General features: G+C 43.8%; 1 protein-coding gene across 1 annotated transcript in view; it reads right to left on the bottom strand.

Annotated features, from left to right (window-relative positions):
* LOC138261625 (SCO-spondin-like) overlaps nucleotides 1-19,213 on the bottom strand; it is a 1,514,343-nt gene that overhangs the window by 1,024,862 nt on the left and 470,268 nt on the right. Inside the window, exons 47-49 of the mRNA XM_069210750.1 lie at nucleotides 16,272-16,380; nucleotides 15,319-15,379; nucleotides 5,305-5,425 (exon numbers count right to left, since the gene is read on the bottom strand). Of these exons, the coding sequence (XP_069066851.1) occupies nucleotides 5,305-5,425; nucleotides 15,319-15,379; nucleotides 16,272-16,380 (291 nt within the window). The remainder of the gene's footprint in view (nucleotides 1-5,304; nucleotides 5,426-15,318; nucleotides 15,380-16,271; nucleotides 16,381-19,213) is intronic.

Below are 19,213 nucleotides of genomic sequence, written 5' to 3'. Positions count from 1 at the left end.
TGGGGTGTTGTATGGACTCCACCCACCATGGCCCAATTTTTGGTGTATTTGGGAGAAGGGCATGCAACTCCTCTCTCTGAGCCATTAAAAGGTCCCAGGGACCCCATCCCTTGGGCTGATGTATTTTTAATTTGGGGAGAGGGGCATGTAGCCCTCTCTATGAGCCATTAAAAGAACCACCTCCCTGAGGCCCTCCCCAAAAACAAATAACTTTTTGTGGGTTGGGGGATATGGGCCCCCCTGAGCAATCCAGTTGCCCCGGGGACTCAATCACCTTTGGCCTGATAGTAGCAGTGTTCCAAGGACTCCATGCCCCTCAGACACTGCATATCCTGCCCGCAACAGCATAGGCAGAGAGAACTTCAACTCCTTGCCTGTGCTCTTGTGGGCAGGGACACAAGTTTGGTCTTGTCCGGTAGGAGAAGAAAGAAGTGTTACACCCTTTGGGAGAGAGCAAACAAATGCAGCCAGCTCCCGCCACACTTGGATGGATTCAGGCAGGGGGAGCCGGCAGTGTCAAGAGCCTCAGGGGCCATAGGTCTCACCTCATCACCCAAAGGCTTGCAATTGCTGTGGATGTCGCAGGTGGGACCAGGGCATCCACAACAACATAATTTAGGCCCCAGGGATGGGGTCACTGGGAGATGTATTTACTGGACCAACATTCACCTAAATATAACATTACTTTCACCTTTGTTTTTTTCAGGGAATTTCTAAGACTATCTTTTAAACAACAACATATCTTTTTATCCCAGGGAACTTTAATGTTACTTTGACCTATGTTTTTTAGCAAATTGTTATGATTTTTTTAACATAATATTTTTGTGATATTTTATTACCAAACATAAAGCCAACACCCCGCCACACAAAGCTGAATGGGGTTGGCTACAAAGCAGTGTCTGAGTGGGTCTGAGTGGGTGCATGAGTGTCTGAGTGGATTTGTGAGTGGGCATGAGTCTCTGAATGCATGTATGAGTGAATGAATTAGTGCATGAATGAGTCTATGGATTAAAAAATGTTTTTGCTTAATCTTGATTAATCTCGAGTTTCGTGCAGGGTGAAGAAAAATCATTTTAAACCCATAATTTGACCCGCAATTACCCCTATATCACACTCCTGGGGTCTGGGTATCCACCCTGACCCCTTATGCTCCTTTCATTTTCTTTTTCAGCCCCAGGGACCCTCTCCCGTAACATAAAATGGCAGCTGCAACTTTCTGTTCAGGTTGTGGCCAGCCAATTACATTGCTTCTGTTTGACCGTATTCATGAAAATTTGCGAATATTCATGAATTATTTACAACCTCAGATATACAAATGTTCTTTAATTTCTCAGAAACTATTGAATGGATTTACACCAAATACGGAAAAGTGTAATCTGCAAACCGAAACCCAGCTTTCTGCCAAATTTTGGTGTAATTCTGTCCAGTGGTTTGGGCTGTAGGCTTGTTCACGGGTCCTGTGGGATTTAACATGGGAAATGCAACTGTTTTGACCCACCCTTTTTCTCGGCCCCCGCTTGACGGAACACCCCGAAACTTTCTGTGCACAACAAGAATCACCAGGGCACTTTTTTGGAAACTTTCATGAAGATTTGTCAAACGGTTCCAGCGATATAGGCAAGTAAAAAAAAAAGCTTTTTCTACGGAAACATGGTCCTAACTATAGGCTTGTGGCAGACAAGTGCTAGGTCAAAAATGATTTGTAGTAAACTTGCACATTGTACAATACAGTAGTTGGTGTAAATCTAAAAAGCCATAGCCCATACACAGCTGTTTTTCAAACAATGAGAGCTTGGTTCAGTTTACGCGCAAAGGCTGAAAGGCATACCCAGTTCCCACTGCATATGGCAAAGGTAGTGCGCTGAGCTACAGATTCATATTTGGGATCTGGAGTTACTGAAAACTCTGGAGTAGTTGTGCTCAGCCAAAACTAGTTGACACTGTCTATGGTCAAAAGCAATGCAGAGCAGAGTAAGATTCACAATTAAAAAATAAAAATTGAAGCGTTAGCATGCAGTCAAAGGCCAAAGCTATTACTTGGATAATATTGGCGCACAGCCAAAGGCAGCCGTGCACCTAGGCATAGCCAAAGGCAGCTGGTTTGGCAGGGAAAGGTCTGAGGGTTTTTTTTTAATCATGATTTCTCTCTGTGTTTAGTGTATATATTAAGGATGAGCTTGTTAACAGAACTATGTATTTTTACATTGCATTTTAATATTCAGTCTCATTAAACCTTTGAAATCATTGATCAATGGTTCCAAACATTTAAAAATATATTTTGCTACGGAATATATGTTTTGTGATATTCGAATAAGAATTTCCTATATTTCAAAAGATGTGGAACAAAGACCAAAATAAAAGAGGTTTTCCATAGGTCTTTGGGGTAATAAACAATGATTTAATAAAAACAAAAAAACACTAACCTTCACTTGCTGCCGCGCCGCTCCTGTCCTCGGTTGCAGGCTTCAGGCACAGGCTCCCAGCCTGCCCTGCGGCCAATCCTAACTCTGCTCAGAGCAGCGTCAGGATTAGCTGGGAGCACCCAACCAGGGTGTACCAGGCAAACTGGGAGCCTGTACATGCTCTCTCCAGCTCGGCAACTGTGTTGCTGGGCTGGAGAGAGCCTACTGTGCATGTGTGTTTGGCCGGCCCAAGACAGCTGGCCAAATATACAGGGAGTGCAGAATTATTAGGCAAATGAGTATTTTGATCACATCATCCTCTTTATGCATGTTGTCTTACTCCAAGCTGTATAGGCTCGAAAGCCTACTACCAATTAAGCATATTAGGTGATGTGCATCTCTGTAATGAGAAGGGGTGTGGTCTAATGACATCAACACCCTATATCAGGTGTGCATAATTATTAGGCAACTTAATAAAAAACAAATATATACCCATTTCAATTATTTATTATTACCAGTGAAACCAATATAACATCTCAACATTCACAAATATACATTTCTGACATTCAAAAACAAAACAAAAACAAATCAGTGACCAATATAGCCACCTTTCTTTGCAAGGACACCCAAAAGCCTGCCATCCATGGATTCTGTCAGTGTTTTGATCTGTTCACCATCAACATTGCGTGCAGCAGCAACCACAGCCTCCCAGACACTGTTCAGAGAGGTGTACTGTTTTCCCTCCTTGTAAATCTCACATTTGATGATGGACCACAGGTTCTCAATGGGGTTCAGATCAGGTGAACAAGGAGGCCCTGTCATTAGATTTCCTTCTTTTATACCCTTTCTTGCCAGCCACGCTGTGGAGTACTTGGACGCGTGTGATGGAGCATTGTCCTGCATGAAAATCATGTTTTTCTTGAAGGATGCAGACTTCTTCCTGTACCACTGCTTGAAGAAGGTGTCTTCCAGGAACTGGCAGTAGGACTGGGAGTTGAGCTTGACTCCATCCTCAACCCGAAAAGGCCCCACAAGCTCATCTTTGATGATACCAACCCAAACCAGTACTCCACCTCCACCTTGCTGGCGTCTGAGTTGGACTGGAGCTCTCTGCCCTTTACCAATCCAGCCACGGGCCCATCCATCTGGCCCATCAAGACTCACTCTCATTTCATCAGTCCATAAAACCTTAGAAAAATCAGTCTTGAGATATTTCTTGGCCCAGTCTTGACGTTTCAGCTTGTGTGTCTTGTTCAGTGGTGGTCGTCTTTCAGCCTTTCTTACCTTGGCCATGTCTCTAAGTATTGCACACCTTGTGCTTTTGGGCACTCCAGTGATGTTGCAGCTCTGACATATGGCCAAACTGGTGGCAAGTGGCATCGTGGCAGCTGCACGCTTGACTTTTCTCAGTTCATGGGCAGTTATTTTGCGCCTTGGTTTTTCCACACGCTTCTTGCAACCCTGTTGACTATTTTGAATGAAACGCTTGATTGTTCGATGATCACGCTTCAGAAGCTTTGCAATTTTAAGAGTGCTGCATCCCTCTGCAAGATATCTCACTATTTTTGACTTTTCTGAGCCTGTCAAGTCCTTCTTTTGACCCATTTTGCCAAAGGAAAGGAAGTTGCCTAATAATTATGCACACCTGATATAGGGTGTTGATGTCATTAGACCACACCCCTTCTCATTACAGAGATGCACATCACCTAATATGCTTAATTGGTAGTAGGCTTTCGAGCCTATACAGCTTGGAGTAAGACAACATGCATAAAGAGGATGATGTGGTCAAAATACTCATTTGCCTAATAATTCTGCACTCCCTGTACATGCGCAGTGAGGGAGAGTGCTGTGCATGCCCCCTCACTGCTCGTCACCTCCGTGGCCACACCACTTTACCAGAAAACGATAATAAACTCCGTTTATTATCATTTTGTGGTAAAGGTTTTGCAGCTGCTGCTGCTAGCGGGGAGGTGCGCTCCTCTGTCCTAACGGAGGAGCTGCACCTGTTGAATTTCCCAGACCCAGAAAATGCTGGAAACTTTCCTATGTATAGAAAGTAATTAAATGAATATTTCTTCTAAGGAATTTACAGATATAATCAGTTAACAACTTTATATTCAGATCCATGAGAAACTAGCACTGTGTGTTTCAGACATGGCCTCTGCACGGATGTGAGAAACACATGGAGAAAATCAGCAGAATAATAGGGAGAAACGTCGAGTTGGAGAGAGGATCTGAATCACAAGGGGTAACATATCCAACTCTGTACTATTTTTCAAAATAATTTGCATTCTGTGAGTATTAGTAACTGATTGCAACATTTTATAAAAGTACGAGACTAGAGTATAACAGAGAGAATAATGTGGCTCAGGACATAAGGGTCCTTTAACAAATCTATTTATTATGTAAATTTGAAATATTCTGGTTTCTACTCTCAAGTCAACATTCTTTATTACATAATGACATATCTAAAAACCAGCAGAGTTTGAATCATTCAGAGCAGCAGTGCTGAACTTTTACAGGTGGTTCCCGTTGGTGGGCATCAACCCTAATTTCTGAAAGAGGTACTTATTTATTATCATCACACCTTGACTCAGTGAACAGAGAAAAGAAGAAAATGGAGAGAAAGAAAGAAGGAGGACTTTAAAGACAGAGAAAAAGTGATAAAGGGAGAAAACAGAGATGAGAAAGAACCTGCAAGAGATAGATGAAAAAACCTGGAAGAATAGGCTGGTGAACAAAAAAAAAATCGTGAAGAGGAATCAAAACTAGACAGCCTTGGCATTCTGCTGCCCATGCATTTGCCAGAACAGGTGGAGGGACCTTAAATAACTTTAGGCCCCTGCCTATTATCTTTTTACAAATTAAGCACTACCCGGCAGGAACTAGACCTTAAACTCACATATTGGGGACAATGTTTAGTCGTCCAGCATCCGGTGGGTTGTTCTCTTTGTGGGAGGAAGCAGACAGCTGTTGATAATGAATCCTGCCGTCCTCCAAGCCAAGGGCTACATCACAGGGACCTGCAGAGCGAGGCAGTGAAAGATAAGCATCATTATTACAATTACTGTTTCTCGTTCAGCCCCAAATGCCCATTTACAGCTAGGGATGTTCCACCCACTATTCCACACATAAACACACTGTTTGTGAACACACACCATGTTCCAAGTGGTCAAACATTTTACTTGCTCATAACCCTCTTTTATTACTGAAGAAAAGGGCACTTGGTGGAATAGGAGGTAAGTGGCATGAGTGAGCAAGCCTGCATCCAGTTGACCACACCCCCTACTCCAGCATGATGACGGTTTGTGAACAGGACAAAGTAACTGATTGAGCTGCAGTGTGTAGCGTTATCACAAAGCTCCTGGCGGTAAACGGCAGACGAGAGAGCCCCTAGCATGGAGGACACGAAAGGAGTCCACCTTCTGAGAGTCAGCCATCTACAGGAGTTTCCCAAAGAAGCTTGGTGGCTAAGACCATGGAAAATGCTGTGGTAGCCCCCTCAAGGTGAGTGCGAGTGTACTCACGGAGCTGGTGTCACAGGTATGATTAACCATTGGGTACATCCTTTAGTTTGGCCTGAGCTCTGCATGGGTGTTGACCAGCTTTCTTAGCCCTATCATAGAATACACAATGCTGAGATTTTACAGCCAAATGAAAACAAATTAAGGGGCTAAATTTGCCTATATACTGCAGGTAAACAGAAAAGGGTGGGGACGTATTAGGAAAAGAAGCCGGAGGAGGAAAGACGCATTCAGGAAGGTTTTCCTGTATCATGAAGGGGAGTCCGGAAATAATCAACAATTCAAGTCTTCTGAATCGAATAGGGAGAACACTATGAATAAGGAGCAAGATGCAGCTCAACATTCTGGACTATTACCAAAAATTAATATGGGTGATCAAGGCACTTAAGAGGGATTTGAACGTTCTAGCTTGTCAAATAAAATAGGCAATAAGGGGGCAACCACCACTACAGACCATGTGGTACCATGTGATTCTCAGGAGATGGTAGAACTGGATGAGCAGGGAGCTCCACAGGAGAGATGTGAGGGATATCGGACCAAGATCTGCAAAATAATATGTTAATACCTTTTGGTGAGACTTCAGGCATCGAGGCCTCTTACCCCCTGCTTCGCAAAAACTAAATCAATGAGCTGCTGAGTTTTTTCAATTGTTCAGATACGAAAGTTCCAGAACTTTGGCATATCTAAACACTGGACAGGCCCAAGACTCTGATTCCTTATGGCTCTATCAGCCAGTTTAAACACCCATTCCCACACTAGACAGAGCAGCAAGACTATGAAAAAATAGGTGAGGCAAACAGTTTGTGTGAGGATGCTGGTGAGTTATATTGTGTGGTTGTGCGGTTTCACTGTGTACTACACTCATAACACCTTCTTAGGCTCAGTCAGGCCCGTTGGTAAAATTGGGAAGCTATGGGTTCAAGCAGTAAGGCTTTAACAAAGGAAACAGTGTAAAACATTTAACAGCACCAAATGACAGTATTAAAAAAATCACACAACACGAAAAAATCTGACACCAATTTATATAAATAGATCATTTTTTAAAAACGTTTTAGACACCAAGATGAGCAAAATTCACTGAATGGTTATGGAGATATAGGCCCATATTTATACTTTTTGACGCAAACCAGTGCCGGCGCTGGTTTGCGTCAAAAAATGTACAGCTGGCTAACACCATTCCAACGCACCAGGTGGCGCCTTTTTTATGGATTGACGTTAACCGGTGCTGCGGCCTGGTTAGAGTAAAAAAAAATGACTCTAACCGGGCAGCGCCGGCATAGGGAAGAATGGGGGTTGTGCGTCAAAAAATGGTGCAAGTCAGGTTAGAGTAAAATCATGGCTCTAACTGGACTTGTGCCATTTTTTTACGCACAACCCCATAGAAATGACTCCTGTCTTAGGAAAGACAGGAGTCATGCCCCCCTGTCCAATGGCCACGCCCAGGGGACTTCTATCCCCTGGGCATGGCCATTGGGCACTGTGGCATGTAGGGGGGCATGTAGGGGGGCCCAAGTGAGGCCCCCCTATGCTACTTAAAAAAAATATATACTTGCCTCAACTTACCTGTACTTACCTGGGATAGGTCCCCCCATCCATGGATGTCCCTGGGGGCAGAGAAGGGCACCTGTGGACTGCTTCCATGGTCAGAGACCATGGAAAGGAGCCCACAGGTCCCTTAACGCCTCACCCAGGCGTTAAAAAATGGCGCACATTAGGCTGTGCGCCATTTTTTAAGGCACGCCCACTCCTGTGCGTCAAAATGACGTGGGAGTATAAATAAGGCGCACAGGCCTTAAAGTTATTTTTTGGGCGGAACACCTACCTTGCATGTCATTAACACAAGGCGGTTTCCCGCATCCAGAAAATGACGCACACGGAGGAATTTTGACTTTCGCGGGGTCGGGCGTCATAGTATAAATATGATGTAAGGTTTGCGCCGAATTTGCGTCAACATTTTTGACACAAATCCGGCGCAAACAAAGTATAAATATGTCCCATAGATTTTTAAAGAAAATGTAAATCTCAGGTTGGTCTAGTGCTCAGGAGCAACATTCCCATGAGACAGGCACCATGGACGCAATCCTCTCTTCACTATCTGTGAGAAAGTAGCCTCTTTCTAGCATGGTTACCCCCACTTTTGGCCCGTTTGTGAGTGTGTGTCAGTGTGTTTTTACTGTGTCACTGGGATCCTGCTAGCCAGGACCCCAGTGCTCATAGGGAAAACCCTATATGTCAGTGTGTTTTGCCTGTCTCACTAGGATCCTGCTAGCCAGGACCCCAGTGCTCATAGTTTGTGGCCTAATGTGTGTGTTGTCAGTAGTGCTTAACTATGTCAATGAGGCTCTGCTGACCAGAACCTCAGTGCTTATGCTCTCTCTGCTTCTAAATTTGTCACTATAGGCATTTATCAATTCCAGCTGGCATACTGGACCCCCCTTTAAGTACCTAGTATATGGTACCTAGGTACCCAGGGCATTGGGGCTCCAGGAGATCCTTATGGGCTGCATCATTTCTTTTGTCACCCGTAAGGAGCTCAGACAAACCCTTTCACAGGACTGCCACTGCAGCCTGCATGAAATAGTGCACAATCTATTTCATGGCTATTTTCACTGCACTTAAGTAACTTATAAGTCACCTATATGTCTAACCTTCATTTACTCAAGGTTAGGTGCAAAGTTACTAAGTGTGAAGGCACACTTGCACTAGCAAAGGTGCCCCCACGCAGTCCATGGCCAAATCCCAGGACTTTGTGAGTGCGGGGATGCCATTACACGTGTACACTACATATAGGTTTATACCTATATGTAGCTTCACAATGGTAACCCCAAATATGGCTATGTAAGGTGTCTAAGATAATGCAATTATCTCCCATTCCAAATCTGGTATTGGGGAACCAATTCCACACGTCCTGGGGGCTCCACCATGGACCCCCAGTACTGCCAAACTAGCTCTCTGAGGCTTGTACTGCAGCTACAGCTGCTACCACCTCACAGACAGGGTTCTGCCCTCCTGGGGTCTGAGCAGCTCAGTCCCAAGAAGCCAGAACAAAGCATTTCCTTCGGAAGGAGGGTGTTACACCTCCTCCCTTTGGAAATAGGTGTTACAGGCTTGGGAGGAGTAGCCTCCCCCAGCCTCTGACAATGTTTTGAAGGGCACAGATGGTGCCCTCCTTGCATAAGCCAGTCTACACTGGTTCAGGGACCCCTAGTCCCTGCTCTGGGATGAAACTGGACAAAGGAAAGTTGAGTGACCACTCCCCTGTCCATCACCATCCCTGCGGTGGTGCCCAGAGCTCTTCCAGTGTGTCCCAGACTTCGGTCATCTTGTTTTCCAAGGCATGGGGACACTCTGGAGGCCTCTGAGTAGCCAGTGCCAGGAGGTGACCTGATAGGTCCATACCTGATAAGGTATCCAATCCCCCTCTCAGGGCTATTTAGGGTCTCTCCTGTGCGTTTTTTCGTCAGATTCTACTTGCAAGTTTCCAGCAGGAATTCTCTGCAACTACTACTTCATCCTCTGATCAACCGCAGAATGCTCCAGGAACCGCTGTAACAGCAAAAAAGTATCAAGAAGGGCTACTTTTCCTCTGCAACTTTAGCTCCAGCCAGCAACTGCAATAGTTTCCACTGTGTGCACGCTCTGGGGACTCCCTGTCTTCACCCTGCACCAGAAGGACCGAAGAAATCTCCTGTGAAGTGGCGGAGTCACTTCCCTGCTCCAGCAGGCACCTTCAAAGACGACGACCGGTTCTCTTGGACTCCTCTCCTGGCGACGAGCATGCTCCTTGGAACACAGGTGGTGGACCCCTTCGACACAGACTGTCCTAAGGTCCTGCTGTCCAAATTTGTAGGAGGTAAGAGCTTGCCTTCCCCATTTGCGACAGTACCCCTGTGCACTGCGTCATCTTCAGCTCCTGAGCCTCTGTGCACTATTTGCAAGAATCCTTTGTGCACAGCCTGGCCCAGGTCCCCAGCACTCTATCCTGCGACGCTCAACTCGCTGAGTTGTCCTCTGGTGGCGTGGGACCTTCTTTTGCAGTGCTGCAACAACCGCAATTTGCACCTTCTTTGTCCCCGTGTCCTGGGATCTCCGTTGGTGCTGCTTGGTCATCTGTGGGTTCCCTCCGCTGTTGGGAGCCCCCTCTGCCTCCTCAGTCTGAGTTGAGGCCCCCAGGTCCCTCCTGGGCCCAGGCAGCGGCACTTTGACGCAATCCGCGACATTGCTTGAACCAAGGCTTGTTGGATGAATCCAGCGCCAAAACTCACCTGCATCCAACATCTCCACGTGGGACATCCATTGCATCATGCAGGAACCTGCAGCCATCTTCCCTTGGTGCACTTCTGCAGTCTTCGTCCAACCGGAGACTCTCCTTTTGCACCCTCATCTAGGTTGGCAGGGGCTCCTGTCCTTCCTGGAATCTTCTGCGACTTCTGGACTTGGGCTCCTCTCTTTACAGGTCTTCAGGTCCAGGAATCCACCATCTGTTGCTTGCAGTCTTGCTTGGTTCTTGCAATAACTCTAATCACGACTTGTAGTGTGTCCTAAGGAAACGTGCAGTACTTTACTCCTACTTTCCTGGGCTCTTGGGTGTGGTATTTTCTCACCTTTGTGGTTTTCTTACTCTCCCAACGATTCTCTACACACTACCCTTGTCTATGGGGGGATTTGTGATTCTCATTCCACTTTCTTAGTATATGGTTTGTGTTGCCCCTAGACCTATTTTCCCCCATTGCATTCTATAGCATTTCCTATTGTTTACACTATCCTATGTCTAATTACTTACCTTATTTTGGTGTCTAGTGTATACATTGTGTCTAATACTTACCTCCTGAAGGAGTATTGCCTCTAAGATATTTTTGGCCTTGTGTCACCCAAATAAACTACCTTTATTTTTGGTAACACTGAGTATTGTCTTTACTTGTGTATAAGTACTGTGTAACTATAGTGGTATTGCAGGAGCTTTGCATGTCTCCTAGTTCAGCCTAGGCTGCTCTGCTACAGCTACCTCTATCAGCCTAAGCTGCTAGAACACTACTACATTTCACTAATAAGGAATAACTGGACCTGGTATAAGGTGTAAGTACCCAAGGTACCCACTACAAGCCAGACCAGCCTCCTACATAAGCCCAGGGAGCAGTAAGTGCAGTCCAGCAGTTAGTGCAGCCTCTCGTGCCCACTCCAGGGTTCAGAAGGGCAGCTCTTCTTTGGTTGTTTGTCCAGCCCAGGAGTGATCTGAGGTTCAGGTTGCCATATTTATGCCCAGAAAGTGCCCTGGGGGGTGATGAGATTAGGAATATAATGGGATTTATGTTTCGAAGGATGGGAAATCCATCACCATTGTGATGGAGTAACTCATCTGCCGGGATCTAAATCAGGCCCTAAGTGTGTCATCAAGCTCCCTAAATGTGCTACTCTGCCCACTCTCAAGATGTCTGAAACCTTCCTTAGTTGTTAGGAGTTTGGTAGCCCACCCTAGAGGGCTGGCTACCTATGGGCTACACACCCAAGGACAAACTGTTTGCCAACTGGTTTCCCCTCTCCGTTCCAGTCTGTCTACCTGAATAAAAGGCCAGCCCTACCTGAGTGTGATCAGCATGTGCCAATCAAAATAGGCTTTTCTTTTGGGATGACACCCTGTGTGACTTCCTGCAAGGGTGAGTTACCACCTAGCTCTGTGGCAGACCTCTATTTTTCCTGAGAATGGAAGTCATTGGCACACCTCCCGAGAAGGCCAGAAGTCTGTCTGGTGGCCAGCAACTGCAAACGACCACTGGATAAACTGGGTAACAGTGTGGCAAATATCTAAAGGTTGCCTTTCCTTAAAAGTGACATTAGGTTTGACTTGTGCACCGTGTATGCCCAGATGTGGGTCCCTTGCTCACTGTCCCACTGGATTCAAGCTAGCCTGGCTGATGAGGGGGTGATACCTCAAAACTGGTCCAGGGTGCCTGATTCCAGTCCAGGAAGAACCTGACCTGGCAGTTCGGGCTGGACTGTTCACATGAGGAACAGGGTCTAGACTGCTTTGCGTATGGCGGGTCCAAATTTGGGTAGCGTGGTGGGCAAAAAAATGATGGATTAAAGCCAGATCTTTGTAACTGCAGTGAATGTTTGCATTGTTCAGCATTCCATCCATCATCGGTTCTTTTTACTTTAACAACTCAGGCCTGGGAAAAATTAATTATTTACATTGGGAGCTGATTCAAGGGGCAAATTTTAGGAGGATGCAGTTTAACCTTAAATGGCTTAAATACAGGACCTCAACTGCCCCCATAAGTTAAATACCTCAATAAATCTAAATTCATTTAGATGCTCTTCATTAGGCCTGGGGAACGGAGTTCACATTGCATGGCGATGCCCAAAATTAGTTAAATTTTGGGAGGGAATTTTTGGGTATGTCAAAACTAACATGAAGAGGACGATTCAGAAGTTTCCCTTGATAGCATTAATGGGCTTTGATTCATGTTTATATCCCATTCCGTTAAGAGCAAAGCTCTTTAAATATATTACAATGTTATTTGCTAGATCATTGACAACTCAATACTGAAGATAGTAACATATCCCATAAATTGATAAAGGGCTTAGACAGTTTAAAAGGTGTATGATAGAGAAGACATTTATGCGACTAGAATAGGTGTTTGTGATAAATATAAATCATTAGGAGAGGCCTTTTCATGATTCGCACTGAGAACTAGCATTTTTGAAGCCCTTTATTAAAACTTTGCACTCAGTTATTTGGTGTAAACAAAGGCACTTCTGGTTATTTTGATAGCTTAGCACCATTACTAATGAACTTTATTAATATAAATTTGTACTGCAATTTGACACTGAAGTAGGCATCTTAAAGTGTAAAACTGTTACCATTTATGTAGTTGATACAGTAGTACCTGTGTGTTTGAAAATATTGGGCCCCCTTTTTTCATTTTTAACTGGGGATGGTAGAGAATAAATATAAGGGTTGTTAATTTTCTGGCTTGAAAATAATTGTGGCTAATGTATTTCTAAAGTATGATTTATATTCAAGTTGGTTGGAAATATACTGCCTGGTCAAAAATAAAAAAAGACAAGAGCACCTATACCCACCTAGATGAAAAGCAGATTTTCTAAAGAAAATGTATGCATAGAAAGGTACTCAGTTACTGATTCCATTAATAAGGATAACTGCTTTCCTTGAAAGGTAACCTGATATTTGCAATTATAAATTCACACTTACACCTGCTGAAACCAATAGTAAATCAGGTCCTAAATTACCGGGTTTTTAGAGCTTTCCAATGGTTAAAATGAATTCACAGGATACAAATCTGTACTGACCATACAGATCACAAACATTTAATGCTTGGTTCACCAAGCAGAGTTGGAAATCACAAATAATTCCATGAATGTTCCTGGAAAGCAATGGCAGTTGTAGATTTACAGGAGTAGGAGTATTACTACTGCGCAAAATGGTGATTTTTCACAAATGGAAAATTCCCATGAGTAAAGCATACAGAAAGTTGGATTTTCTTTGTTAGACGTGGGGAACAGAGTTCACATTGCACAGCCATTCCAAAAATTAGTTAAGTTTTGGGAGGACATTTTTGGGTATGTCAAAAATGACATAGTGGACATGATTCAGAAATCTTCCTTGATAGCATTAAAAGGCTTTGTTTCCTGTTTAGATCCCATTCCGTTAAAAGGAAACTCTTATGTATATCGTGATGTTGTTTGCTAGATCATTGATAACTCAATACGGAAAATCGCAACGTGTCCCACAAATTGATGAAGGGTTTAGACAGATTAAAAAACATTTATGATAGAAAAGACATTTATGTGATTCGAATAGGAATTTGTGATAAATTTGCATCATTAGGGGAGGCCTTTTTATGATTTTGCACTGAGCACTAAGGGGCATATTCATAATTTGCTTGCGCCGCTTTAGCGTCAATAATTTTGATGCTAAAATGGCATGAGCTAACTTCATATTTATGTGTCAACGCTAGACATGTCTAGAGTCAAAATATTGGAGTTAGCGTCATGTTGTGGATGCGGCGAACTACCTTGCGCTAATTAGATGCAAGGTAGGTGCTCCCATTCACAATATGACGCTAACCCTCTACCGCCTTATTTATACTCCAGTGCAGAAACAACGCACATGGAGTAGGCGGACCCAAATAATGGCATTAAGCCTGCTTAGTTCCATTATTTAACACCTGTGTCAGACCAGGCTGGTACCATTTATGTAACAGATACTGAAATACCTGTGTGTTTGAAAATATTGGGTTCCCTTTTTCGTTTTTAACTGGGGATATAGGAGAATGTATAAAGGGTTTTTAACTGTTTGCTTTGAATAAACTGTTGATGTATTTCTGAAGTATGATTTATATTAGAGGTGTTTGGAAAAATACTGCCTGCTAAATATAAATTTAAAAATACACCTATACCCCACCTAGATGAAAAGCAGATTTTCCAAACTAAATGTATGCATAGAAAGCTGCTCAAATACTGATGCCATGAATAAGGATAACTGTCTTCCTTAAAGGGAAACTTGATGTTTGAAATTATAATTTCACACTTACACCTGCTAAAACCAATAGTGAATCAGGTCCTGAATGACTAAGCCTTTACAGCTTTCCAAAAGTTAAAATAAACTTACAAGATATAAATCTGTTCTGATCATGCAGATCACAGTCATTTAAGGACTGATTCATTAAGCGGGGTTGGAAATCACAAACAATTCCACTGATGTTCCTGAAAAGCTACAGCAGTTGTAGATTTACAGGAGTATTGCTGCCGGGAAAAATTGTGATTTTCTTCAAAAAAGAACATTCCCATGATTAAATCGTACAGAAAGTTGGACCTTTAAATGCTTTCCTGCAAAGAGTAATACTTTTTTGTGAGGAACTCCCTCTTCGTAAACCACCATGAAATGAAGGGGTGATATTGTTCTCTTCCCTTTAGCACCCTGGAAAGGCAAGTATTCTTCTTTTTCACAAGGAGTAGTTTTAAATGGAGGACCGTCCTGCTATAATTCCGACTTTCCCTGACCTACCTCTAAATAAAGACCGGAGGGTTTTCCCACCAGCGCACGGCGACACTGAACTTTAAAGGTGTGCCTAATACTAAATGTGTGAATCAGCATGTTGAATTTCAAAGCACAAATTCCTTTTTTGGCACCTAAGTTACACATACGCATGCCAAAACGTCTGACACTGATTTCCCAGGGACTGAATTATTCAGGCCTCTTGAGAATGGCTACTGGAATCATGGACTGAACTGCAGCATTACGTGAAACATGAAAGAACAGGAGATATAGTACAAATCACATGAAGACATGCAGGTTTACTTACCTGCACATACTCATTTATATCACAAAAAAACACATTAAATAAAATAAGGGAATGGTAAAATAATACCCGGTGGGGAAGGAGAAACACCCTCCTCTGGAAAATGTGGTTCACCAGGCCTTCGTGGTGCCTGAAAGAAAGCAGAAAAATGTGTAAAACATACTAATTTGACATGACAATCTTCCAAAACTGAACCTTCTGATATCTGTGAATCTGAGTCTGTGCCTGGAAGTATGATGGCTGTATCTAGGCACATGAGGTGTATATTGTCGTATGTGGGTCCATCTTACATATGATAGCTGTGTATAGCTATAAGGAGTTGCATTTGGCATATGCTGGCCACCCTGCTTGCACTGAATGGACAATAATGCTGCATATGTAGACCTCTTGGCAGTTGATGGCATGATATAGCTGGGATGTTATGACTGCAAACTAACAAACCTATGTTTGGAAACTACTAAAATCCTTTATTTAACCTCTTGAGTAAATATATGTTGTTTTATCAATTTTACAATTATTATAATTTGTTATAATTTTTGTGTTGCTGCCAGAGATGTCAGCCGTATCCATTTGATGTAAACACCTGGAATGTTATTGGGGTAAAAGTCAACAGATTTATTTGACGTTCTAAATGCATATGTCTATCTTCAAGGTTCTCCGGGGGTCTTGTTAAATTGACATAAATGATGTGGCCACATAACTACAGTTTCAAAAACCCTTTGAATAATTTTTACAAGTAGTGTTTCTGGTTAATTTTTGGGACACAATCCAATTTCTCTTACTATCATCACACAATCATCTGCCACCATGTCTCTGAAAATGTATTGACCACTACAGGACATTTCAATGTTCTTCCAACAGCAATGAATGTGTACTTAAATTCAAACATTTTATGTTCAGTGGCAACTAGCCGCCTAAAGTTCATGCTTCTGCAGTTGATAAACAAATAAATGTCTGCACATATCACCACCATGGGCACCCACCGCGAGGATGACCATCACATCTGTAGCACTATTTCTCACCTCTTTGGTGAAATGCTGGGTAGGGACTGATGGTAAGGTTGGACCTTGGGGCCAGTGAGGTCTCCTAGTGGTCTCTGGCTTCACTTCAGCACTTACATTTTCACCTCCACTGACAAAAACAGAAAACAAATAGCAATAAGGAAAATTATAATTGTTGTCAGATAAGCTGTGTGCCTGAACTTTATTCATCTTGTTGGATATGAAGTATGTCCTAACCACCAAACCAGCATGCCTCATAGAACCAGAAACAGTGAAACAAGTTGCTGAGCATCCTAGGCATGTCAGAGTAGGCTAGTATTTCTGTAAGCGCAGAGGGTTTGGTAGCAAAGATCACATCAGGTTTGCTTCTGCAAGGCCCTTAAGCTGTAGCAAAGCGATGTGACTTTATTTACCCTTGCCCTAGTAGCATTTTAAAAATACATTAACTTGTCATAAAATAGTCTGTTCTCCCAATGGGTCAATCAACATTTGATACATTTTAAAATTATCTAGACGTTTTAATTATATTAGTTTATTCAGATATGTTCAAAAGTTAGGGTAAGAGAAAGTCACAAGGATGCCATGATCGCTCTGTGCTCCATTATTTGGGAAAAGGACTCCAAGATAGTGGCCAAAAAATAATATGCCCACTTCCTGAGGGAGGTTTGAATACAATGTGGCCAAATGGAATCTCTTATACCTCAATTCTTAATTAGTTTGGTCTTTAATTAACCATCAATCCATCTTTCTATCCATCCCTCATTCCTTCTCTGCACCAGCCTTCCTTCTCTTCAGTCGCCCACCGATCCATCCTCTTTCTACAACCATCCATTATTTCTCTGACCAGCCTTTCTTTCTACATCTGTTCATCCATACAGCCATCCATTCATCCTTTGTTCAATCATTCCATTTTTTCCTCCATGAAATCCACATACATTTATTCATTGGAAAAAACAAGGGTTAACATGACCTTATAGTTAGGTGAAAATGTCAGCTAAAACGTAACATTTTAAACGTAAAACTACACTGAAACTCACCAGTTTAAGTTAGCTAAAAAAACTATAACTCACGACCCTGTCATGGACAGTGTTGTCATCAAGTATGTAATTTCTGATGTAATTATTCATGTTCTCAATGAGGTCACAGAACATTTCATGAGTTGTGTAATGTGTAAGATCAAAAGTAGTATATGGCGAGGGCACAGCTATATAATTTTCAGTAAACTATGGTGGTCATTACAACCTCTGCGGTCTTTTTCCAAGACCGCCGAGGGACTGCCGCGCGGAAGACTGCCAGTGGTGGCGGTTTGCCGTCGCCTATTATGAGCGTTGGCAGCTCTCCGTCCTTTTACGGACGGAGAGCCGCCAACAGCCATACTGGCGGGAGGCGGGGAAGTGGAGGTTGCTCCACCTCCACCGCCACGCCAACAGAACACCGCCCAGCGAATCACGTCCTGTGATTCGCCGTGGCGGTGTTCTGTTGGCGGTGTGGTGTCGGCGGAGCAGCCCCCATGGCTCCCGTCCCCTCCCGGAGGATCGACGGAGCAGGTAAGTCGATCGTCCGTTAGGGGAGGGGGTTGGGGGGGTGTTGTGTGGGTGCATGGGGGTGTGCGTCTGTGTATGTAGAGGGGGTGTGTGAGTGCGTGTATGCTTGCGGGGTGTTGCGTGTTTTGGGAATGAGTGCGTGTATGTCTGTGGGTATGTCTGTATGGATGTGTGCGTGTATGTTTGTATGTGGGTGTGCGTGTCTGACTGTGTGTGTGGATGTAGGCATGTATGTCGGCGTGTGTGCGTGTAAGTGTGTAGGTGGTGCCTGGGTGCGTGTCGTGTGGGTATTGGTGATGTTGGGGGTCAGGGTGGGGAGGGGGGCCCTGCCACCTTTGGGGGGTGGCAGGGGTGGTGGGGGTGTAGGGGAGGGAGTTGGGGTAGGGGTGAGGGGTGGGTGGAGACCCCTATCAGTGTCAGGGAAGGAATTCCCTGGCACTGATAGTGCTTACCGCCATGGATTTCATGGCGGTTCAGACCGCAGGAAATCCACGGCGGTAAGCCGGGTCAAAATACCGCCGGCGGTATAGTGACGGCCAACGGGCTGGAGACCCAGGTCTCCAGCCTGGCGGGCGGAACGGAGAACCGGTGGATACACAATGGTCATAATACACAATAAAAAGACCGCCGGCCTGTTGGCGGTCTTACCGCCGCTTCTCCGCCTTCCGCCAGGGTCATAATGACCCCCTATAATTGGTGAATTTCAGAAGTATTTTAAGGTTAACTACTATTAAGTATCCTTTGTTTTTCTCTGAACTTTCAAGGATTATTTTTAACGTTAAGTAATATTTTGCTACCATACCTTACTATATTTACTTTTGGCCAGCGTGGTTTGGGGTTGGGCACAGAGCCTGGCCTGTGACCAGGCCCCTTGCAGATTGGCTCAGCAGCCGTGCACAATGCATGCCAGAAGGCAGAAAGTCACTGCGGCCAACCCACTCTGCTCAATGCTTAAGAGGCATGGGGTTTACTGCCCATGAGGGATTGTGCGTAGGGTCTGGCCAGACGCCAGGGGTTGTCTGCCCACAGTGGGTTGTGCGCAGGGTCTAGCCTGGAGGGTGGAAGGTCGTGCATGGCCGGGGGCTGGCATAGTTACCTATGGTAATAAAATCTTACTTTACGTTAAAAAAAATCCTAGAAATTCACTGAAAAAAACAAAGGTTATAGTTAGGGATTGTGATAATATGTTACTTTACATTGGACAAAAAAACAGTAATTCACTGAAAAAACAAAAGTGAAAGTGATGGCATAGCAAGGTGAACATGTCAGTTTGAACATATTTAAATCAAACACGTGGACCTATATATATATATATATATATATATATATATATATATACACACACATATATATATATACTAAAACATTCAGTGCCAGTTCCCACTGGGTAGGTATAGTTAGGTCAGCAATTCCATAGGA

This window comes from Pleurodeles waltl, chromosome 10 (assembly GCF_031143425.1).
Source record: "Pleurodeles waltl isolate 20211129_DDA chromosome 10, aPleWal1.hap1.20221129, whole genome shotgun sequence".
NCBI classification, from domain to species: domain Eukaryota; kingdom Metazoa; phylum Chordata; class Amphibia; order Caudata; family Salamandridae; genus Pleurodeles; species Pleurodeles waltl.
The sequence above is the reverse complement of the archived record's forward strand: the minus strand, read 5'-3'. Positions and strand labels throughout refer to the sequence as shown.